The sequence below is a fragment of the Sardina pilchardus genome, chromosome 2 (genome assembly GCF_963854185.1).
Source record: "Sardina pilchardus chromosome 2, fSarPil1.1, whole genome shotgun sequence".
NCBI lineage: Eukaryota > Metazoa > Chordata > Actinopteri > Clupeiformes > Clupeidae > Sardina > Sardina pilchardus.
The window spans coordinates 13,616,673-13,641,078 of NC_084995.1; the positions used below are offsets into that span (position 1 = coordinate 13,616,673).

General features: G+C 45.4%; 3 protein-coding genes across 3 annotated transcripts; 2 read left to right on the forward strand and 1 right to left on the reverse strand.

Annotated features, from left to right (window-relative positions):
• The first annotated feature begins 2,452 nt into the window (after positions 1-2,452).
• LOC134098179 (CAP-Gly domain-containing linker protein 1-like) lies at positions 2,453-8,852 on the forward strand. Its single transcript, XM_062551160.1, has 12 exons — positions 2,453-2,543; positions 2,812-2,985; positions 3,222-3,342; positions 4,148-4,350; positions 4,548-4,625; positions 4,751-4,803; positions 5,097-5,268; positions 5,664-5,747; positions 6,114-6,284; positions 7,867-7,976; positions 8,324-8,465; positions 8,670-8,852. The coding sequence occupies exons 1-12, from the start codon at positions 2,505-2,507 to the stop codon at positions 8,850-8,852; spliced, it is 1,530 nt and encodes a 509-aa protein (XP_062407144.1). The 5' UTR covers positions 2,453-2,504.
• Positions 8,853-14,125: 5,273 nt separating this feature from the next.
• On the forward strand, positions 14,126-16,878 carry LOC134063788 (zinc finger protein 2-like). Its single transcript, XM_062519500.1, has 2 exons — positions 14,126-14,543; positions 14,875-16,878. Exons 1-2 carry the CDS (start codon positions 14,273-14,275, stop codon positions 16,077-16,079), a joined length of 1,476 nt encoding a protein of 491 aa, XP_062375484.1. The 5' UTR covers positions 14,126-14,272; the 3' UTR covers positions 16,080-16,878.
• A 1,124-nt stretch (positions 16,879-18,002) lies between these two features.
• LOC134063797 (zinc finger protein 316-like) lies at positions 18,003-24,168 on the reverse strand. The gene is made up of 3 exons (XM_062519512.1): positions 23,615-24,168; positions 22,507-23,265; positions 18,003-21,548 (listed from the first exon to the last, which is right to left on the reverse strand). Exons 1-3 carry the CDS (start codon positions 23,886-23,888, stop codon positions 20,167-20,169), a joined length of 2,415 nt encoding a protein of 804 aa, XP_062375496.1. The 5' UTR covers positions 23,889-24,168; the 3' UTR covers positions 18,003-20,166.
• Positions 24,169-24,406: the final 238 nt, after the last annotated feature.

Sequence of the window (24,406 nt, forward strand, 5' to 3'; positions counted from 1 at the left end):
AGCAGGTGATCAGTCGTACAGGAGCACCACAGGGGACTGTGCTATCCCCCTTCCTCTTCACACTCTACACCTCTGACTTTCAGTACAACTCTGAGTCTTGCCATCTGCAGAAGTTCTCTGATGACTCTGCATTGGTAGGATGTGTCAATGGGGGTGAGGAGGCGGAGTATCAGAAACTGGTGGACAGCTGTGTGGAGTGGTGTGGTAACAACCACCTGCTCTTAAATATTGCCAAGACCAAGGAGATGGTGCTGGACTTCAGGAGGACCAGGGCTAAGCTAAACACAATTTCCATCCTGGGGGAGGAGGTGGAGGTGGTGGAGAGCTATAAGTATCTGGGGGTTCACATAGACAATAAACTGGACTGGAAGCATATCACTGAGGCTGTCTTCAAGAAGGGCCAGAGCAGGCTCTGTTTCTTGAGGAGGCCTAGGTCTTTTAATGTGTGTACCAAGATGCTGGAAATGTTTTATCAGTCTGTGGTGGGTGGTGCAATTTTCTTTGCCATCATCTGCTGGGATAGCAGCATCAGGGCCAGTGATTCTAACAGACTGAACAAGCTGATTAGAAGGGCTGGCTCTGTGCTGGGGTCTACTCTGGAACCACTGGAAGTGGTGGAGAGGAGGATGTTACAGAAACTGATACAAATTATGGACAATACATCACATCCCCTACACAGAACACTGTAAAGCAACAAAGCGTCTTCAGTGGGAGATTTCGCCAACTCAATTGTAGTAAGGACAGATATAGAAGGACTTTCCTACCCACTGCAACAGCACTTTATAATGACTCCCTCATGAGCAGAGAGAGAAGATTAATCTTTTAAGGACATTGGTTTTTAGTCTTGATGCAATTGCACTTTTACCTTTAACTTTACCTTGTTGGGAAGGGTCTTGTTTCTGTTTTCTCTAGGCCATTCTTTTATCAGACAGGAGGGTCATTATGCCTTTGACAACTACTCTGGCTATGTCTTGTGGTGGAAACCATGTCTGTTGTCTCTTATATGTGTATTGATTGTTGATTGTTTATGTGTTTGTATAAGGCTGCTGAAACAACAGAATTTCCCTTTGGAATGATTAAAGTATATCTATCGATCTATCGATCGATCCTCTGACATCCTTTTTGACTAGTGTTGCATGCAGCAGGAACCAGTGCCTGTAAACCTCAAAGAGCCTTGCAGGTGTTACCACACAGTCTAACATCCTCCAACACTCAACTCCTCCTCACCACATATTTTTATGTCTCACGTTTCTTGTATGAGAAGAAATGTCAACTACTGATAATCCGGCGCACCACCTCTTAGGCTAGAATAAACATATACACAAATTGCAGAGAATGTGCACTTAAGCCTTTGCCCCAAACATAGGCCTACTGTAATAAAACGGTTCCAGCCAATCACCTTCTGGTTTGCCCTCTGGTGTTTTGCTAACGTTTGGTTCAAATACTGTATTAACAAACGTGACACAATCCAGTGTCATTGTATAGTATTGCACAGTATTATGATACCTTTGATTTTCCTTCATTTTACAGTATAATGACACTGAGCTATTGTTTATGAAACTCCCAAGGCATCCTTTTGGATGAGAATATGGCATGTATGGCAGTAGCCTATGGCATGTCTGGGCTAAGGATCGTTATTTCTTTTCTATGCAGATTTTATTTTTTAAAAAGCATTTTCATTGCATTCAGTCATGGTGTTTGGTACAGTCTCGTTGGTTTCTCTTTTTTACAATTCAGCAAGTTGTTCAATGTAATAGGCCTACACGCCAACATCTGAGTCATAGGCCTACATACAGTAGGCTATGAAAGCACAAAACAGCATTGCCCTTGTGGGAGGACATCTTTAAGACAATACAGTTGTTGTTACTGAAGTAAAATCACAGGGCAAAAATGAAATGAAAGGATGGCTGAATATGAACAGAAGACATGGCCATTCAGAAGTGCATATTCAACCATCAGTAGCCTAACACTTCCTCTCAGCTTCTGTTTGGATGATTGTGCCACTTTATTTCAGATGACCATGTGACATGACCATTTGTTCTCAGCCTGTGTGAAGTTGGCACCCATGTTGAAAATATAAATACAAATGTTTTGATTCGTTTGTGCACGAACCGTTTTAAGGATATTAAATTTGATCTTTTTTAGTGACCTTTTCCCAGACACATTTCAACTAATATCTCAGGCCCAGTACACATTAACCCGGGTAAATACGCCTGCAGCGTCGGGACGTTATTACCACTTCGAACGTGCACTATTTTCCTATAAACGCACGGCGCATGATTATCCCTTCTCGTCTACCTACGTAACGGATTGATTTTGTATTGTGCCGTCATTTGGCGCATATTATTACGTAGAGGTGGCTACATTGTTAGCCAGCAACGTTTTCAACATGCAACGTGCTATACTGTCATATTTAAACCATTTTTACTCACGACCGCTGACGGAAAGTCGACTTTTATTGTGTGCTGTTGTGAAATAAGAATTTGTTGATTTTGGATTCGCTCATGATGGAGTGGAATATGGAGGGGGCGACCATGTTCGCGGTAAGTTGGGAAGATTTGTCAAAGTTAACCGCCTAATTCACCAGCCTCACAATAAGACATAATAGCGGTTTATATTGTAAAAGTCAAATCTACATTAGAGATCCTGTATACTTTTCACCTCTATATTGTAGGCTATGCCTTTTCACTCACTCACACACACACACACAGCCTTTATGCCACTGGGTAGCTCTAAGTTCCTCAACAGTATAACGATATTTTCTCCTTACCTTTCCTCATCTGAACCCCTCTCCCTAACCTCTGTCCTAAGGAGCTGGCCAAATTGGAGACGCGGCTGCTCCAGGACGGCTTGCGCCCCAATGCTGAGGTGGTGGAGCGGCTGCTCCACCTGTGGAGGCTGTACCTGCGCACTGAGGGCAGCAGGAACGCCGCGAGGCTGGAGGTGAAGGCGCTGCAGGAGGCCCATGACAGGGAAAATATGGAGGTGAATTGAATATACAAACACCCTGTTATGGGGAGGAATGAGATATGACCCTGTTATTTTAGGATATCAGATACAGTTAATTTAAGGTTGTGTGTATGATGATAGGCGTGTGGATACTGTTCATGCTACATGAGAATATGAACACCCAGGTGTAACAGTCACAGAAAGAAGATGATGTCCTTTAGATTAGGGCTCACTTGTGTGTGTGTGTGTGTGTGTGTGTGTTGTAATTACAGGTGCAAAAGAAGCTTGACCAAGCCCGGGTTCTGATTGTGAAGCAGAACTCCTTGAATGTCAAGTTTGAGGAAGAAAACCAGCAACTGCATGCTCAGCTGAAACAGCTGCACGGTGATAAAGGTCAGGCTACAGTCTCACTGAGATCCACAGCTAGGATCCTTGAAATGTGCACTGAATAACAATAGCTGAGTACTAGCATACTGGAACTGCAAGAATGGGCTTGATCAGATGATTACTTGGGCATTGCTAGGGTCATTGAGATGGTTGCCAGGGGACATATGGTGGTTGCTATGCCAAATAACACAGTTGCTATGGTGGTTGTTAGGGTCATTGGGATGGTTGCTAGGACATTGCTAGGGTACATATTGTGGTTGTTATGCACAATAACATGGTTGCTAGGGTAATCATATCGGTTGCTATGGTGGCTGCTAGGCTAGGTTGGCATTATATCGGTGGTTGCTACATTGTTGATTGACATCATTGAGATGGTTGCTAGGGTAAATATGATGTTTGACAGGGCGTTGCTAGGGTCATTGGGATGGTTTCTAGGGTGTTGCTAGGGAACATAAGGTGGTTGCTATGCACAATAACACGGTTGCTAGGGTAATCATGTTGGTTGCTATGGTGGTTGCTAAGTTGACATTATAGAGGTGGTTGCTAGGTTGTTGCAAGGGCATTGGGATGGTTGTTATTATGATGGTTGCTAGGGCCTCACTATAACTGGTAAAGTATGTTGTGTTTCCAAAGGCATTGAACTCGGCTTACATGATCTGTATACACATGGATTGGCTTTAAAAAAAAAAAAAAAAAAAGATGTGACAGTGCTTGGCTTTGCCATGCTGTGGGCTTGCTTGATTAAGCCCACTAATAAGTACACTTAAGTAGAACAATAGTGGGCTTGCTCACTAATCATTGTTTCTTATAGAGGCTGAGAAGATGGAGGTGGCTGAGCTGCTTGCCCAGGGGAGCCTGGGCGAGATCATTTTCTCCAGCCCCAGTGAGCAGGTGGCCTACCTGCTGGCTGAGAGGGCCTCTCTCCTGGAGAGATTGCAGGCTCTGGATGTGGAGAAATCCCCACCATTCATGGATGCTGATCCTGCCGCTGTCTTCAAAGATGGCATGGATAAGGTACCCACGGTGATTTGTTTGCTTTTACTGAATTATGTGGACCCTCTTGAAAATGAGATGCTACATCTCAAGAGGTATTCCTCTTTAAATAAATACATCTCTATCATGTGGACTAACATAGCATAAGAAATTCAAATTTGAAGGGATCATTGCACTGTAGTTTTATTTTAAGGACTTTTGTTTGTGTTTTGTTTTAGCTTGATAAAAAAATGAAGGAGGGAGTTGAAGCTGAGGATGAGAAGCCTCCTCTGATATCACTGCCTAAAATGGAAAAGGTAACATGAATGCATGTAAAAGCAGTGGTGCTAGCCCAGAAGTCATTTATAGTCTATTGTGACTTGCTACCAGCAAGCATCTCTGTGCTCGAGAGTCTGTAATCGTGGGATCTGTGTTGTTTCAGGTGGATATTGGCGTTCAGGCCACGGATGATGACATGGAGAGTGCTCATGTGAGGTACTGTGCCAAACAACAAACTGCATTTCAGCACAACTTGCATTTTTATGAACTGTAGCTATTTGTTAAACAGCATTATAGAATGACTCTCTGTACTTAAAAGGAATATTCCAGTTGAGCTTTAGAGTTGTAGAATATAAAAACAGTGAAAATTGCCTTCAATTTATCAATAATTTTCATCCAAAGTGAATGGCAACATCCTTGACAAATGGATCATTTGATGATGCATTTGATGATGCAGAATCATCATAATGATGATTCTGACACCCCCCCCCCCCCCCCCCCCCCCCCAGGTGCCTAGAGGACCTGAAGGAGAAGGATGTTGAGCTATGCAGGCTGCAGGCATACACGCAGCAGCTGCAGCAGGAGCTCAGTCAGCTGCAGCTCCAGAGAGACCAGGCACAGCAGCTTCTGGGAGAGCAGGAGCAAATCCACAGGAGCACTGTGGAGGACCTCAACAAGGAGGTGAGTCTGGGGCAATACTTGCATTTACAATGTGTTGCCACTAGAGGCCGATGAAAGACAACTGTGTTCTGTGTGGAGCCAGATACAGCTCTGGTTTTGTGTAAATGCACACAAGAACAATGTGTGGCCTACTATTGGAAGGGAACGTTTTTCTTGTGTATGCTTAGAGCTCCGCTGTCTATAAACTGATTTGCGTTTTTTCAATGTGATGATGTCTCAATGTAATGAATATGTTGTCTATGTATGTATGTAACTTAACCTATGATGTATGTTCACCTCACTGCAAATGTTCCTGATTTAATGACTTGTCATGAGAATGCCAATTGTAATGATGAAGTAAATGAAAGTTCACTGCAGAATCCAACTCTATACATATTTCTTGCATGGTGTCCTAGCTGGAGTTTCTGGAGTCAAGTGTGGAACTTGCACAGGATGAAAAATGGAACCCACTCATTGATGACTACAAGGTCTTAATCCAGGTAAACTGGACTAAACTGTGTTATTGGGCCAAGTTCATGATTAGTCAAAATGGCATCGAAAGTGTACTACTCTACAAGATAAATGGTAATACGAAGGGAATTAACACAGGCATAGGGACTGTGAACATACTTGTAGTATTGCCGTGTAGTAAGAAGTCATTCAGTGAATGTCTACTGATGAGTAGTCCTCATTATGTGTCAGTCTTTAAATGCCATTACCCTCCTGGACTGAACGTTTTATCCATAGCATTTCATCAAATGATCTAAGCTTTATAGTAAATGTCAGCTCTGAGAGATCAAGAATGCCCTTGAAGTACACCATGTCCAGTGAACTCTATCAGCAGTGCGGCTTGTTTGTGTCATCAGGCGCAGGAGAGTGCTCTCCAGCAGAAAGATGAGGACTTTGCCAAGTTGAGGGAGATCCTCCACAACACCATGGCCTTGCTGAACGCTGCGGAGGCAGACGTGCTCTCAGGGAAAGAGAAGATCGCTGAGCTGGAGAAACTCAGCGCTGAGCTGGACCACAAGAACCAGCAGGTAAGAGGAGGAGCAAAGCACCTGTAGCAGTTATTTTGACCTATGGACCTCGTATTATGGGTCAAAAAACCTACCTCCAATTCAGTTGTTTGCTCGTTCATCTGCGTGGGCGTGGCTGCCAGCTTGGCCTTGAGGTTCAGCACTTGGCAGTGGAACTCCTTTTCAGAGAGGGTCATGGATGCCTGTTTGTCCTGAAGGGTCTTCATCTGCTGCTCCATCTTCTTCTCGCAGCACAGCCACAGTTGCCTACGAGTCAGGATAGGACATTTTGTCCAACTATGTGCTCATGTTAAAGGAGAATTCCGGTGTGAAATTGAGCTTAACTGTACCGAAACATGTTAAGGTGTACTCACACGTGTTTTAGACGCACTTTCACTCACCCCCAGCATTCCGAACTCCTCCGTTTTCAGCCTAGCTTACAGTAGGCTTGAATCTATTAGATTGGGCATTACGTAGCCTATGCAGCTAAATCGCTATTTTTAAACCATTAAAAGGTTCCAAGTAACTCCACACTGCATTGGTTGACTTCTGAGGGTCCTGACATTTAAAACGAGATACTTAAAACTTTGGAAGTGCACAGGAAGTTTATTAAAAAAGACTGTTTATTCAAGCAGTACCTTCATAGAATCTCTCCGCTGGGCGCCATCTTGTGGTGAAGTCGCGATAAGTCGACTGACGAGCACAAACGAACAGGAAAGACAGGGGGACATATTGCAAACATTTTGAGCTTTGTTACTCATCATGCTCATGTAGACAGTATAACTATATATTTCCTATGGAATTACTTTAGCAATATGTTCCCCTGTCCTACCTGTTCGTTCGTGCTTGTCAGTCGGCTCATCGCGACTTGATTCCAAGATGGCGCCCAGCGGAGAGATTCTATGAAGGCACTGCTTGTAAACAGTCTTTTTTTTTAATAAACTTCCTGTGCATTTCCAAAGTTCTCAGTGTCTCGTTTTAAATGTCAGGACCCTCAGAAGTCTACCAATGCAGTGTGGAGTTACTTGGAACCTTTTTAATGGTTTAAAAATAGCGATTTAGCTGCATAGGCTACGTAATGCCCAATCTAATAGATTCAAGCCTACTGTAAGCTAGGCTGAAAACGGAGGAGTTCGGAATGCTGGGGGTGAGTGAAAGTGCGTCTAAAACACGTGTGAGTACACCTTAACATGTTTCGGTACAGTTAAGCTCAATTTCACACCGGAATTCTCCTTTAAAACAGCAGTTCATTTTTGAAAAGCTAATAGGTGTCAAAACATGAAAGAACATCAGGAACAACTGAGCGAACAACTGAACAATTTGAGCAAAACCGTTGTTTGAGGTTGCTGCATGTTCATATGTCATCGTTATGCGTCATGCCATGTCACCACACATGTGAGACTGACCATAATTTCACACATTCATTAGCACAATGCTGTAAAAGCCTGAAAGAATCAGATAAAAGTGTTGAAAAGTGGGAGAATTCCTCTGCTTCTCAGCCTCCTGTGCTTGGGCCCTGAGCGTTGCCAGATAAACATCTATGTCCTTGGCCTCTTTCTTCAGTCCCTCATTCTCACACTCTCTCTGTGTCTCCTCCTCACAGCTGCAGAGCTACCTTGTGGTAAACAACCAGTTGCTCACTAGCCAACATGAGGTGTTGGTCCTGAAAGAGGAACTTACAAAACTTCAGGACGAAAAGGCTAAACTACTGAAGTGAGTGAAACTGTGCTCCTGATTTTAGGGTTAGGTTTCATGGTTCACTGGTGTTCAATGGTGTGTTTGATGGTTATAAAAATGCATTGGTATCCTACACCAGAAGCCAGTAAACACCAGTTTTTACATGTTGATTTGTAGAGCTGTGATATAGAATTTAAAAGACCGATTTTGATTTCGATATTTGAGGATAGCCACAATAGAGTCATTTTAGCAACAACATATTTTGGGTGGCCCACGGAGACCCATTCGTTTTCCTGTCTGGTCCACTTGGTAATGAACCTTTGCTCTAGCTGTTTGCTGTAGAAAATCCATCATTGAAACTTGTTTCTAACATTTTCTTACAGCAAGTACAATGAGAAAAAAGAACGCTTCATGGACAAGCTTTGCGCCGGCAAATTAGTTCACGCAAAAGAAATGCGTTTGCGTGATGAGAAGATCCAAGAGCTTCAGAGGAATTGTGATTTCCTTACAAAACAAGTGGGCAAGGTTAGTGTACAAGGACCAGTATGTCAGTCATCCTATCCTACTGCTATATTTACAGAAGTGTGTGTGTGTGTGTGTGTGTGTTTGCTTTAATTTGAGAAGTTAGGGAAAAATGCAAATATGGTGCGTGGAGGTCTCAGAAACATTATGCAGTGTTTGTGGTATTAGAACTGTATTGTTCCTTATTAATCCTTATGTACATCCCAGGTGAAAGAGACAACAGTGAAAATGGAAGAGGTAAACAGCAAGCTGTGGAAAGAGAACCATGAGTTTCAGTGTGAACTTCTCACGCAGCAGGAAGGCCATGAGACATGCAAACTCAGGTACTGCCACCATGGAGTTGGCCTGTATTTGGATCTTTGTCAACAGGAGTTCCAACCCTTCTTGTGATTCAGATATGATGCTAACATGTGGACATAATGTGGGAACGACAACGGCACACATGAACAGAATCTCTGCGTGTCCGCTTCGTTCAGATACCATCTCGTTTACACAATGTCCATATGTACTAGGAGGGGAGTAGCGTAAGAGCCGGCTAAGTTTGAAATTCCAAATAGCCGATTACTGTATGTGGTTCAGATACACGGCCCGACCTCTTGACATCCACAGAACATGCAAACTTACAGCTATGTCTGAAAGCAGCTATAAAGAACCCATTTAGATTTTATTGCCATGATGTCTGCACTTCTGAACTCTACTCTTACCCGTACCACAACACTACCTCCTATTCTGGTTTCTTTGAACTAGGATTCAGTATCTGGAGAACATGAATGAGAAGATGAACCATCTGATGTATGAGCAGGTATGGATCCATTATAGTCAGGTGCTCTTCACCTCATAATTTACTGTAAGGACTTTGGATTGTCAAACAGCTTGTCCTCTCATATGTATGGTCATTGCCCTCTCGCTCTAATCGTAACATTGATGAATGTTTGTTGATGAGCTGCGTTCATCACTTCCACAGGTCAAATAGTTGGCTTGTTTGGTTTTGCTCATGCTCATGATTCTTCTTTTCAAAGATGACCAGATGTCCATCTCCACACGTTGCTCAGGGGAAGTTACCATCTGCTACCAACCAAAGGCAAGATTTGTTTAGGCAAACATTTATATCAACAACTCAAGTCAAATCACAGTTTAACTTAAATCTGTGTTTTATTTGAGTTCTGTGCTTTACTTATTTTTAAGATTATCTTTAAGAACTATTATATGCTGGCTGATCCCACATTGTAATAGTACAGTAATTTCCTTTGTATTAGCCACATTGTGTATAAGCCGCAGGACAGTGTTTTGTGCAAGTTAAAAGAAATAAAACCATGTTAATACCATATAAATTGTGTATTAACCTCATAGCTGAAGAAATGTATCAAAATCAATGTATAAGCTGCGGCTAATAGTTGGGAAATGACGGTAGTAACATGTAATCCTCATCCTAATATGCACCTTGCCACCTCTGTCCATTTGACCCCACAGTGCTTTGCCCTGGGGCGACATGGTCCAGAACACTCTCACAGCCTTCGTGAAGTTGGAGGGCCAGTACGTGAGTCCAGCGCAGTCCCTGACGTGCACACACACCTCGGAGATTGGGTACTTGAACCTGATTCAGATGCAGGCTGAGTCGAGCGGCACGGGCAGCGAGGAGGTCCTGCAGGCGGACAACAGAAGATCCTGCCTTACTGAGCACTTCCTGTAACTGTCCGCTGCTGCTGTCCACTAGGGGAAGTGGTAACATTCATACCATTGGTATCATCGGGACTAAGGACTGCGACCTATTTTTATTTTCATTATTTTTTTAAAGCACATTCTATTTTCATTAAAGTGCTTCATTGCATTCAGCCAAGGTGTTTGGAGTTGCTTAATGTCTGTTTTTTTAGCAATTTGCCAAACATTGCATATGCATATGAAGTCACAAAGCGGCATTGTCCTTGTGGGAGAACATGATGACGTCATTAATGGATTTCATGTGCACCACTGAAATGTCCTGCTAACAGTAACATTGCATGAGCATGATTTTCAGCTCCGAGCTCTGACCCTTCTCTGAGATATCTGTAAAGACATAGTAGTAGGTCACTGGAAATCCCATCATAAAATAGAGTTGTAGAGCTCCAGGCAGATATCACGGTACCTGGAATATGGTTAAGAATTTACAATCAATCGTATTAATTAAGTAGATATCAAAGATCTTAAAGTGGGACACAGCAGGATTTTTGCAAGAGTAACGGCTGCCACAGGGTCAGAGAGCAGACTTCCTCATTTCCAACTGCGTAGGCTTAGATCCATTCAGCAAGGCACATTCATTTGTCTCCACATACCTTGTTGTAGCCTAAACTATCAGTTTATTGATAATCACTCTAATTTATATATCCCTAGAGAACTAGCAGCACACAGCAAGGGCAGACATGTCAGCATTTTTAGAACAAAATACTGTATAGATGGATTTCTGGACACAATACACACACACACACACACACGGTGTAGGGATGTTTTTTTCCCCTCTGCTCCGACATGGTAATTCAGGTTAAACTTCAAGTTCAACTCTTCGCACATAGGTATTCTGTGTGTTTCATATTTTTAGTTGAAACATTATAAATCTGTTTCTTGCAAACGGTAATTGGCCTGCTGTATGTGATGTAACTATCCCTCTTAGCCACCATAGCCCTGGTTAGTCCCTATCTGCATGTGTTGGAAGAGGCCAAAATTAGAGAAGGCGGGGTGTTACAACAGCATGCACTATCACCCATGTGTGTGTGTGTGTGTGTCTCGCTGCTTCCATTTTTGAAGAAGCAACAAGAGGACGAACACCAAGCTGGTGTGTTGTGCTTTTCTTTATGAGTTTCTACATTTTTCTTGTGTATACCGTATAGTGAGTGACAAGGGGGTGTGGCACAGGGCTTATGCCCCTTGAAAGTGAACTTTCACTTGGGGTCCCATATGGAATTAGAATGCAATAGATATATTGTGCAATCATATCACATTTCGAACCTAGAAATTGTTATGTAAAAATGATTTATGGTAATTGTTAATATTACAATATATGCACTAGACTTACAAATCTATTATATGGGTATGGATCATTTTCACAGCTACACATCATCCCACAGTTACAAATGTATTAAAATTTCTCATAAACAATTTACAAATTAATAACCTGACACACCCATATTCAATTCTAGTCGGAATTGACATGTTATTATGGTGTGTGTTTCAACCGGGGTTCTTCTTTCTGGTTATTGCGCTGTCAATATCTTGAACAACAGACATCATAGCGAAATCTAAATGTCTACCTTTTAGCAACAGCGATTATGTTAGGAAGAACTGGGAAGAATGAAACACTTTTTAATTAAATGTCTCTTGCAAAGACATTGTACTACACTAAAAAAAACTACCATGCGTATTGGTGTGCTTGATGTGCAACTCCATGATGGTCTGAAGAGATATTGAGGTTTTTCTCTTCTCTTCTCTCTGATTGGTGAGCTACAGGTCAACTGGGAGACCTTATAGGCTATAATAGATTAAATCGTATTCAATTTGAAATTACAGTTCCCATCCATTGCACAATGAGTTTCATCTCCCCTCATGGTCACAAGTTCACATTCTCTTGGTGTAGTACAAAATAATATCAAAAACAGTGTTTCTTCCTGCAGCCACTATATCCTCATATTTTTTCAAGTGTTTTTTTAAGCGCCACGAGATCTCCCATTCGAACATCAGACAGTTTGGCTGCGACGTCTGCGGCAAGAGGTTCAAGACATGCGCCAACCTGCAGCAGCACAAGGTCCTCCACAGCGGCCGCAAACCCTTCGTCTGCCACTACTGCGGGAAATGCTTCACCCACCCGTCCAGCCTGAGGAAGCACCAGAGCGTCCACACAGGGGAGAGGCCGTACCAGTGCTCTGTGTGCTGCCGCACCTTCACCCAGCACTGCCACCTCACAAGGCACCAGAAGAAGCTGCACAGCAGGATCACAGCCATCTAACTGTTTAGTGTATGTGTGTGTTTCCTTTTATTTTGTTTGGTTGTTCTCTCAGACACGGACAAACAAGCGCACACATTCACAGGCCCTGAATGCTTGAAATCACACTAATATTGTTGATCGGCATTGCATATTGATGCCATGAACCAAAAATATTAAATTTTTCCATGAGGTTGCTTTAAGAATGAATAATTTAAGTGATGACCTATCTGTTGCAGACACAGGTACATTTCCTTTCATTCTACCCTAAATTCATAATATGGATATTCACTCATGGTAGCAAAGAAAAATCATCTCAGCTTGGTTGTGGTGTAAAATATGCAATATGACATACTGTATGACATTCTCAAAACAAAAGTAAGTTAGGTCTCATATCTGAACAGGTGGGGGAGAGCAGGGTCAATTGAAACACTTTTCAGTTTAACGTCTTTTTCAAAACAGGTGAAAGGGATACAAATAATGTTGTCATATGATCAACAACTCACATGTGTCCTCTCTTAGTTACCAGTGTAATTTCATATACACCTTGAGTGATCGCGTTGGTTTTTAACTTTGAACGTAAGTTGTCATTTGTTTCAATTGACCCGCCCAGTCGGGTCAATTGAAACACATGTGCGGGACGAATGAAACAGCATATTGTAAACAGAAACCATTCACTTTACTCTAGTTTTTATGAAACATACAACATACATCTGTACTTGTCATGGCTAAAATTTCACCTGATTCTTCAAAAATTCTGATTCTCCTGCTTTATGATGCTTCATCTTAAACTGAAAATAGTTTGTGCTGATATAGTCTTGCTGATTTATCTGCCAGAAATATCTGCAGAAATGTTCACATTTTCAGTTGCTGATCATACATATTTTAAGCTTTTTTGGGGGCATTTGTATGCCTATAATGTGGTAAGATAGTGGAGAATAACAAGAAGCAAGTGGGAGAGAGAGATGGGTGTGATCCGGAAAGGACCAAGTCGCCGGTGTATGGTGCAAGTACCCCAGCCACGTAAGAACTCAGTGTCATGTTAGTTGCCTATATTATGGGTGTTGGGATGGATCATGTGACCCAAATGCCTGTGTGCTTCTACAGTACATGTATGTCTGTGGATTAGGACTCTGGGCTCAAATAAAGCAATCTGGCCTGACCTTCTGTTAGCTACCCAAACCAGTATATGTCTATAATGTAATGAGAAACTAAAGACATTTTATACTTCCTACTTTTGATAAATTGCTTCTGAGTGATTATGCTTGGCTTTATGAAAATGACTTTATTTGAAGTCAAGTTCATTTGTGTGAGTGAAGGGGCTCTGAAATATAATGCATTAATTCAATGTCTGTCCTGGCCTTGTAATGAGGAGATACCTGCACACGGAGTGACAAAAAACTCACTCACACTGAGCAGCTTGATGAGCCAGCCTGGAACTCGAACCACAACCAAGGCAGCCATAGATTTCCTGAAGGAGACATAACTTGCAAAAAGACTGTAGCCGTTTGTATGGTATGGTATGGTTTTGTTTTATTTTGTTTTGTTTTGTTTTGTTTGTTTGTTTGTTTGTTTTTATCTACATAATCTTATACTGAAATCCTAGTATGATCACACCTCAGTCCTGTAGATGGCGGTAATGCTCCAAGCCTGCAAACTGCCAATAATACCCACAGATGATGAAGAAGAAGAGGATGCAGATGCAGAAGAAACATTGCTCAAATGGATAGGCTAATACTTTGACTTTATTTTCTGAATTTATCTGGGTAGCCAAATTTGTGGTTTGGGTTTTCTTAGGAGGATACTTTATGATCTCTTAAACACCATTTTACTCCAAAGAAAATATCTGGGGGAGGCTAAGATGCTAAACGTCGAGCTTCTTCAGGAGCAGGTCGCGTCAGTGATGGCGATTCTGTCCAAAGCAGCGGTCGCGGAGATCTGTAAAGTCATAGACCACGGGTTTGCTGAAGTAAAGCGAGAGATGGGCATCATGAGACAAAGGGAATTAGAAGGCTTGCGATCCAAAGTCCGCAGACTGACAGGCGAAGCGAGAGCCAAGACAGCGTATGTAGAATGGAGCAACGTTGATGCACCTCTTCGGCGGTCAGTCGCTGTTCAGGTCTCTGAACAAGGTGAGGACTTGGATAAAGAATCGGTCTAACATTTTGAATTACTGGTCATTGCTCACTGAATAATCCTCTTCACCTTGATATGCTATCTAAAGTGTAGCCTACTGTTCACAGTTCGTGAAAGTCTGCTTCGCGGGCTAGGTTAGCCTACTGTTTGTCCTGTCGGTACTTACTGTCCAATTATGCTTCGACCTTTAGGCTACCAGGAAGAAGCCAAAGGCTTCACAAAGCATTCGCCCATCCCGCAAACTTAAGTTTTCATGACTTTGATATAGCCTACTGATTCACTTATACCAGATTCTATAGACGTTATAAATGTTCTGTTCACCCACAGGGGCGGTAGAATGCAGCACATTGGTGGACTCGCAAGCACAAGGTGAGGCTGTTATGCAGCTGATCATCAAAGTTGAAGGAGGGGATGAACATGGAACCCAGGAGACGTCCCAGTCCCACCCAGGCCAATCAGATACCTCCACTGAGCCACATCTGGGCCCCGTCTGGGCCGGTCAGCGTCATGCCCCTGCAGCTAGGCACAGTAATGCTTTGCTTCCGGCAGCCTCAGGCCCAGTCAAGAGGGAAGAGGATAGGCAGCGTGTGGAGGATGCCTATGGGGACTCTACCTCTCCTTTCACACATACACACCTCACACACTCTCAGAACTGTGGGCACACACACACTCAGGAGTCTGGGCACAAACACACTAAGGACATTGTGGAGTTTGGGGGGCTGCAGCTGGAGCTGAAGGCTGAGCAGCAGCAGCAGGAGGAGGAGGAGGAGGGAGATCAAAAACGTCATGCAATCCCAAAATGCCCTTCTCCAACCTCAGCATTCTCCTCTCCCCCTGACTCACTGCTGCCATTGTCCTCCAGTGCATCCTCTGAACCTTCCTCTTCTTCCCTCACACTGCCCCCCTGTCTCTTTGGCGTCACAACAACGGAAGCCACGGCGACCACCGGAACGCCAACACTGGCATCGGTGTCGCCGCATCTCCTCCGCTGCCCGTCCTGCCCCAAGAGCTTCTGGCAGAAGGCGGCGCTGAAGCGCCACGAGATCTCCCATTCGGACGTCAGACAGTTTGGCTGCGACGTCTGCGGCAAGAGGTTCAAGATGCGCGCCAACCTGCAGCAGCACATGGTCCTCCACAGCGGCCGCAAACCCTTCGCCTGCCGCTACTGCGGGAAATGCTTCACCCACCCGTCCAACATGAAGACGCACCAGCGCATCCACACGGGGGAGAGGCCGTACCAGTGCCCGGCGTGCGGGCAGACCTTCAACCAGCACACCAGCCTCACCCGGCACCAGAGGCGGCACCACAAGAGGCCTCACGACTGGAGCGCGGACCAAGGACTGGACGAGCGGCCGTTAGCCTGCCTTCACTGCGACCAGCGCTTCGCCAACGCGTCTGACCTGAAGGAGCACCAGCACGTCCACACAGGGGAGAGGCCCTACCAGTGCTCTGTGTGCGCCCGCACCTTCACCCAGCACGGCCACCTCACAAGACACCAGAAGAAGCTGCACAGCGGGATCACAGCCATCTGACTGTTTGCTGTGTGTGTGTGCGTGTGTGCGTGTGTGCGTGCGCGTTTCCTTTTATTTTGTTTGGTTGTTCTCTCAGACACGAGCAAACAAAGAAACAAACGCACACATATCCTCAGAATGTCAACTGTTGACTGATATTTAGCAGACGCCGTTATCCAAAGCGGCACAGACTCGCAGCGATGGGAATCAAACGGGGATCGACTGATTGTCAGTCGATAGCGTTACCTCTGCTCCACCACACCCGCTACGAAACTTTGCCTTGACATACAATTAATGTAGCAATAAATCTGTGTGATGTGAAGGTGAGGCTTTTCAAACTCAATGTTCAACTCAATGTTCAACTCAACGTTCAACAATAAAACACTAACAAAGCAAACTAAACATCATTCTGAAGAGGCATGAACATCTCCTGACTTCTCCCTCTACAGTAGTCTGGTTTTCACCATACTAAGCTCAATCTTTTAAGATTGAACATTAGTCTGGGGAGGCTGCGCTTTGTTTCTACTGCACTTAGCAACGCTTAAGTTTCGTTATCGTCACGTCACCGGGCAATAGCGTGCCAGGACTACAGTATGGCCGTTTCTGAGTAAACAGAGGAGATAGATCTGCTGGTTTCCAGCCTGAGCTGCCAGGCGAAATCCAAATTCCCCAGAAGTTCAGGCAGGGTTCACCCAGCCTACCTCTACAGTAGTTCTTCCTAATAAATCCTAAATGCCAAATCTTATTGTCTTTTTCCTTACAGTAGGCAAAATAAAATGGCCTAAGTTAGGCCATTATACTACATGGATAGAATAGCATGATCTGTTCAACTGAGGATGTGGGCGATTTTACCAGATGTGGTCAGCAACAGGAGGAGATATTTTTTGTCAAAAAATGATTTAGGCAATTATTTTGGGAAGGTGACAATATGGAGAAGTATATCTCGTAACAGCTAATGTGCGTAGGCCCTGAATGTTTGAAATCACACTGTAATATTGTTGATCAGCATGCATATTGATGCTCTGGGGCAAACATATTACATCTTTCCATGAGGTTGCTTTAAGAATGAATTATCTAGGTGATGACCTATCTGTTGCAGACACAGGTACATTTCCTGTCATTCTACCTGAATGGATATTCACTCATGGTAACAAAGAAAAATAATTTCAGCTTGGTTGTGGTGTAATATGCAATTTGGCATATGACATTTTAAAAACTAAAGTAGGTCTCATCACATCTGAACAGATCTATGATGCTTCATCTGAAACTGAAAACAGTTTGCGCTGATAGTCTTGTGGATTAATCTGCCAGAAATATCTGCAGAAATGTTCATGTCTTCAGTTGCTGATCATACATATTTTAAGCTTGTTTGATGTATCAAGACCATATTTTATGGGATGACTTTAGACCATGGAGGTATTATAAGAACTGGAGAAAGTGAACAAGTCCCGCCCCCATTCATTTCAATGGGAATGCTAGGCTAGTGAAAATTGCCAAAACTGCACGATTTTTTCAGGCTTCAATCATGGCTTCAACATGCCGTTTAATGGGCTTGTTTCCGGTGCCATTTTACTTAGCCAATTAAGTGCCAGGTTACTGATTGGCGTAAGGTACAGAGGAAAGCTATAAGGAGAGCTCGTGCCTACACTAAGGTCGTGCATGAGCTGAGAGTGGAACAGCCACCAATCAGCATGAGGAGAAATGGCACCGGACATGATGTATTTATGGAAAATGGCGATGAGGAAGTGCCTTGCTAATTGGCGAAGCTAATCCAAACCATCCAAAGTAAACTCAGTAAATTTGGTGTCTACATTTTTATTCTGAGGTTGTGAAAGTGAGCTAAAGGGATTGTTTGATCTGGCACAAAATGCATTAGATTAGAATAGTGAACCGGGCATTCCAATGGATCAGTATAAATTCAGTGCAGAGATTAAATGAAAAACATAAAGTCACAAACAATGATTTTATTAAGACTTGACAGAGGGCAAATGACAGTGTGATGGAACAGTCAATTCAGCCTTCTTGGCACTGTTAAATAAAAGAACGACTTTAAAGAGGTTTCCAGCCTGCATCTTACAGCAGATTGCTACTGTTACAGTCTTCTAGTGTCACTGACACAGAAGAGAACATTTAGAAATGTATAAACTTCACAGAATTTGGAAGTATTTGTTGTGGTCATCCCAGATATGTTCTGTCCTTAAATTCAACTACACGACACCCAACTTTAATTCTCACTCACTCACGCACGCACGCACGCACGCACACACACACACACACACACACACACACGGCGACAGGACATAAAATGTTAAATATTGTCCCTATCATGTAGGTGTCTGATTGACTCAGAGGTATATTTCAGTACGTGGTGACAAACCTGGGTAAAGGCTCTGGCATAATCACTTGCCTGCGGTGCGAGCTGTGTGTGTGACCAAAATTGCGTCATCTACGCCACATGCAGTGGGAGCCGCGTGCCACTGTACCTAAAGCTGCTGTTGGCAAGTCTGGCCATTTGAGGGGATTTAAGCAACATTTTGAATGTCTACAACCCTCATGCCCCTCCCCCACTACCACTGAGCACCCTCCTATCGAGTTTGTGCTTGTTGGTGACCATGGGGGTATTATAAGAACTGGAGAAAGTGAACAAGTCCCGCCCCCATTCATTTCAATGGGAATGCTAGGCTAGTGAAAATTGCCAAAATTGAACGATTTTTTCAGGTGTCAACATGGCGTTTCAAGGGGCTTGTTTCCGGTGCCGTTTTACTTAGCCAATTAAGTGCCAGGTTACTGATTGACGTAAGGTACAGAAGGAGAGCTTGTGCCCACACTAAGCTCATGCATGAGCTGAGAGTGGAACAGCCACCAATCAGCATGAGGAAAACTATGGGAAAACGGCACCGGACATGATGTATTTCTGGAAAATGGCGACGAGGAAGTGCCTTGCTAATCGGCGAAGCTAATCAGTCAAATCCAAAACCAAGATTTACAAGTCTTGTGATCTTACATCAATGAAACTGCTAATCTAATCAAGGAGCCTATTCAAACTATAGCCACAGTAGACAATTTGAACTCTCTCTTGTAGCGGCTGGAAAAATAAATTCACTTGCCAAGAACATGGCTTATCACAGACATACTGTACAGGCGTTCGCCTTGTTTGCTGAAACACGTTCGAAAATCAAATACGTCTAGGGATCACAGTGCGTATTTTGAGCATATACTGTACAGCTGTGTTGACTCTCAGAGAGTAGTACGTCTCTTAAAAGAGTTCATTGGCTTTATTCGGTTGGGAGAGGGAAGCCATAGGGTGTCTCTCATGCAGCGTTTATACGTCCTCCCTCACTCCTCGGGCCTCGATCCTCACTGATCTACATAAAGAAAGATAGAGGAAGGGATAGACTATCCCATTGTTACCGCCCCATCATTCTTTATGTAGATCAGTGAGGATCGAGGCCCAAGGAGCGAGGGAGGACGTATAAACGCTGCATGAGAGGCACCTACAGTATAGAGCTCCTCTAATAGGAAACATACCACTCTTCCTCTGAGTTTCCTTACCCAGGTTTGTCACTAACCCATGTACTTAACACACACACATCCCCGGCCAGGCCACAGGTGCACGTGTTCTAAATAATGGATCATTTGCAGAATGCAACAATTACCACTGCAGACACCTCTAACAAACAAAACACGTGCTGAATATGGGGTGGCTGACTGGACCCATCTCCACATGGTTGGTCCCAGGAGTATGCGCTTGCTTGACCGGGCACACTATTTACCCGGTATATGCCAGCCTGCTTCTCTGTGGTGCACACTGTACACCAGGCATATGCTGTTGCAGAAGTGGGCATTTTATTCACCAGGCGTATGCCAGCCTGTTCCCAGGCAGGACACACTCCTCACCAGGCGTATGCCAGCCTGTTCCCAGGCAGGACACACTCCTCACCAGGCGTATGCCAGCCTGTTCCCAGGCAGGACACACTCCTCACCAGGCGTATGCCAGCCTGTTCCCAGGCAGGACACACTCCTCACCAGGCGTATGCCAGCCTGTTCCCAGGCGGGGCACACTCCTCACCAGGCGTATGCCAGCCTGTTCCCAGGCAGGACACACTCCTCACCAGGCGTATGCCAGCCTGTTCCCAGGCGGGGCGCACTGGTGGCGGTTGCGGGCGCTGGAGGTGGCGAAGGCCAGAGAGCAGCTGGGGCAGCGGTAGGGCCTCTCCCCCGTGTGCGTGCGCTGGTGCCCCTTCAGGCTGCTCTTCTGGGTGAAGCGGCGGCCGCAGAGTGGGCAGCCGTACGGGCGCTCGCCCGTGTGGATGCGCTGGTGGCGGTCCAGGTGGCTCAGCCGGTCGAAGCTCTTCCCGCAGTGCGCGCACGGGAAGCGGCGCTTGTCCCGCGGCGGAGACGCCTGATTGTTCGCCAGCGACGACGAGGGCGGGGCTTCTCTGGCGGTGACATCTGATTGGTGGGTCGGGCTGCCCTTCAGGTCTCCGGCAGCTCTCACAATAAAGGCGTGAGCATGTAGTGATGACGTAACGTCCTGTTGAGCTGCTGCGCGTGCAGCGACGGAGGCCTCGGGAAAGGCCAGCGAGTCCAGAAGCGGGTCTGACAGGGGGCACGCTTCCTCTTCCTGCTTGATGTGTGCGGGACTTCCTGGGTGGGGCCAGGTGGGCGGTGCTGATGGCAGGCCCAGCTGCATGGACACAGCTGCCTCTGGCCCATTCGAATTCGCACAGTAGGACTCCTCTCCTCTGTTTGCCCACAGCTGGGGGTCACTCTCCTCTACTGCCCCGAACTCCAGTTCTGATACCCCAGACTCCTCCATCTGCCCCAGGTCTCCTGTTCCGTACGCACACTCTTCTGCCCCCTGGTGGAGGCTCTGGTCCACCACCACCTCATCCTCTTCCTCCTCCTCCTCCTCCTCCTTCTCCTGCTCAGCCTTCAGCTCCAGCTGCAACTCTCCAAACCCCACAGGCTCCCGAGTGTGTGTGAGCCCGGAGGCCGAGTCCTGAGAGTGTGTGAGCGCAGAGGTAGGCGTAGTCGTATTCGGGTCCTGGATGTGTGTCAGATGCTGCGTGTGTGTGTGCGCGCAGCGATGCAAGTTAGCCTCCTGGTTAAGTAAGTCATTAACGTTAAGATCGTCTGGCGGGGCGAGGTGACCGTCCTGAGTGTGCGCGAGCTGCATCTCCGCCGTCCCTCTCGGCCTCTCCACCAGTCCCCCGATGAGCGGAGGCATGGCGTGCGGCGGCGGCTGCTGCAGATGCTTGTGCGTCTCAACTCGGGCCGCCTCGGTGAGATGCGCGTCGCGGTCGCGGTCGTGGGCGTGTGTGAAGAGCATGTGGCTGTCCCCCGTGAGCGTGGCGTCGGTGTTGTCCTCGGACTGCGTGGGCAGATGGGTGTCGTTCTCCGCTGCGGTGGAGTACTGGGAGTCCCAGTCTTCCTCGGAGAGCCGGCGCTCCAGGGCAGGAGTGCTGTCCGACACATCCACGGAGAATCCTACAGAGACACCGAAACAGACACAGCCACTCACTCACCAATCTTTCTGACTTTAACAAGTAAGTACTGTGTTTTCTTAAAGAACACATATGAACAGTGCCTGACCCATATGGGATTCTAAAGACTGATTTCGATATTTGAGCGGATTTAAAAAAAACAATAAACGATAAATTATCTGATATTCATTCAACACAACGCAAAAATGTTCTCTAATATTTAGCATATTTATAGCAATTAATGGCAAGTTCTGATCAAGGTGGGACACTGTGTTTAAATAATACTATCTGGTACCCTAATGCTAAATTATGAAACAATTATTATGAATAATAATGTCAGCTTTTTGTTATTATCTGTGACAAACACAGATGCCACGATAACTTTCAAGGTACATGTACTTTATGCTTTAAGATGTTTTAAGCGATGATTTACATTTCGGAGCTCATGTTAATAGGTTACAGCAACCACGCTGCCTTTGCCATAACCACATCTCAGATGCTGCTTTAACTACAACCGCAACCCAGCTAGAGAATAGAAGGAATGCCTATTTTTTTCTTTTTCATGCAAGCGGATCTGTGCAAAAAATATATTGAAAAGAGCAGTTGATATTCATTACTTGGTTTTTAAAAGGAAGTCGAGGCACATGTGTACTACAAAGAAGCAAAAATAGGACAACCACCAACCACACTCTGAAAAAGAGAATAGTTATGTCTAAAAGTAAGGACAAATTGACCAAAATGAGGACACCCCCCAATTTGAATTTGGAGGGGTGAGCTTGATCAACCCCCCCCCCCCCCCCCCCCCCCCGCCACCCTGATACTGATAGATCAGCAAATAGCTCATATCGACCAATAATATCGGAACACTGATTTATCGTTGCAGGCCAGGGACACCCTGATCGCACACAGGCATAAACACACACACGCTCACACACTGTGACCTTTCGACCTCTACAACTGACCTCTGTGTGTGCGCAGGTGCCCCTTCAGGCTGCTCTTCTGGGTGAAGCGGCGGCCGCAGACCGAGCAGCCGTACGGACGCTCGCCCGTGTGGATGCGGCGGTGCCGGTCCAGGTGGCTCAGCCGGTCGAAGCTCTTCTCGCAGTACCCACACGGGAAGCGACGCTTGCCGCGTGCCCACGGCTGCTGCTGCGATGACCTCTGGGACCTCTGAGTCCCCCGCGACCTGTAGTGACCCCACAGAAACCCCCTGACGCCAGGGCCGGAGAGTAGGCCCCTGGGCATCCCGGGAGCAGGCGGTGGAGGGTGTGTGTGAGAGTGTGCGTTTGCTGGCGTGTTCAGGTGCGGGAATGGGAGCATCTTGTGCGGCCACCACCTTCGCACGCGTGGTCTCTGATGAGGAGCTGGTGGCGCAGCCGTCGAGGTCGCCGTGGAGACGGACACCAGGAGGGCGTCGGTGCGAGTCTGAGGGGGTGAGGGGTCACCCATCGCACGCATGTTTGAGTCGTCGTTGTTGCTGTCGTCCTCATCGGTTGGCCAGATGTGACTAAGTTCTTCACCGGCCACCACAAGCTTGCTGTTCCCCATCGCTCCACCTGCTGTGCTGTCACGAGTCCCCTGGTTTTCACGTTCATCCTCTCTCTCGACCTTCACCGTCACCCTGAACGAAGCGTTCTTGTCCTCCTCAGACGGTCCTTTGCTATGGCACTCCTCCTCAACACACCTGCTCTCTTCCACTCTCACACCTTTGCGCCCACAATCTGCAAGAGAAGAGAATGGTAGTCAGCAGTTATCAGCCTGAGCTCCACATAAGACTCTCTATCAGTTACTGTGGCCTTGGGAGTGTCGAACACTGATCTATGCACTATCCCCGAACCCCACTATCCACAATGCTGCCAGTGCCTTCGTTTCAAAATCTCAGGTGTGTTTACAACTAAACACAGTGATTCCACACAAAATTGGACTGAAAATGCTTAGAGAGCACTGGTAAAAGAATACTGTGGACACGAAATGAAGTTATTCCCAGTCCATACTCTGTTAGCAATACAGCAATCGAATAGGAGAAAATGCTAGCTTTTAAATAACATTATGCACTGACGGCGTACTAACCTCGGCTGATGACAGGTTGATCGCGTACTTGGAAATCTACCGATCGCCCATTGATACATTCTCGCACAAGAGCTCTTCGCGTTGCACGCAGCTCGTTGGAAACAACTTCCAAATTTCTCTTCAAGGCTTCGATTTCGTCCTGTCGTTGGCATGTTTCTAAACGTAAAACGACGACGGCATCCTCAACCACTTTACTGATTTCGGCCACCGCTGCTTTAGCGAGAACGTCCATAATAGATGCTATTTGAGTCTGGTAAGTACCACAGTTTGACATTTTCCAAACGATTTTGCATCAACTCATATGCCACTTGATCAGTTTCTCCCTTATTTCCCTAAGGATTACAGCCGTTTCAATCTTTAGTTACAAAAACAACATCCCTAGTGACTTGCAAAGGCGATTTAGCCTACCCCCGACGTGGACCAGTGACTTTAATGGAGAGGTTGTAAACACTGATTACTTCCGGGCAGAGAATGAATTTAAAGAAATGACTGCGCCCAAACCACTACGGCTTACATCAATATGTTCGTATTAATGCGCCCATAAACAATCTGTTTAAATGTTCTTAGATATGTGACAGAGAATTAAACTTAGTCGGGATTTATTTGTATTACCTAAGTCACGTGGTACGGACGTGACGACACGCATGTCATAGTAAAAGCACGCAGCGAAAAACAGAAAAGTCAAAATTCCCAGTGAATATTGTAGGGTAGGCTACCTGTCACTTCCACATACAACAACACTAAACTAGAAAACATCTAACACAATACATCTACAATAAATGAGCCTTTAGG

Coding starts and splice junctions, on each gene's coding strand:
- LOC134098179 (XM_062551160.1), top strand. CDS start 2,505: ATGATGGAGTGGAATATGGAGGGGGCGACCATGTTCGCG. Junction 2,986..3,221: donor ATGACAGGGAAAATATGGAG/GTGAATTGAATA, acceptor TTGTAATTACAG/GTGCAAAAGAAGCTTGACCA. Junction 6,285..7,866: donor TGGACCACAAGAACCAGCAG/GTAAGAGGAGGA, acceptor TCCTCCTCACAG/CTGCAGAGCTACCTTGTGGT.
- LOC134063788 (XM_062519500.1), top strand. CDS start 14,273: ATGCTAAACGTCGAGCTTCTTCAGGAGCAGGTCGCGTCAGTGATGGCG. Junction 14,544..14,874: donor TGTTCAGGTCTCTGAACAAG/GTGAGGACTTGG, acceptor GTTCACCCACAG/GGGCGGTAGAATGCAGCACA.
- LOC134063797 (XM_062519512.1), bottom strand. CDS start 23,888: ATGTCAAACTGTGGTACTTACCAGACTCAAATAGCATCTATTATGGAC. Junction 23,266..23,614: donor TCAACCTGTCATCAGCCGAG/GTTAGTACGCCG, acceptor CTTCTCTTGCAG/ATTGTGGGCGCAAAGGTGTG. Junction 21,549..22,506: donor GCACCTGCGCACACACAGAG/GTCAGTTGTAGA, acceptor GTGTCTCTGTAG/GATTCTCCGTGGATGTGTCG.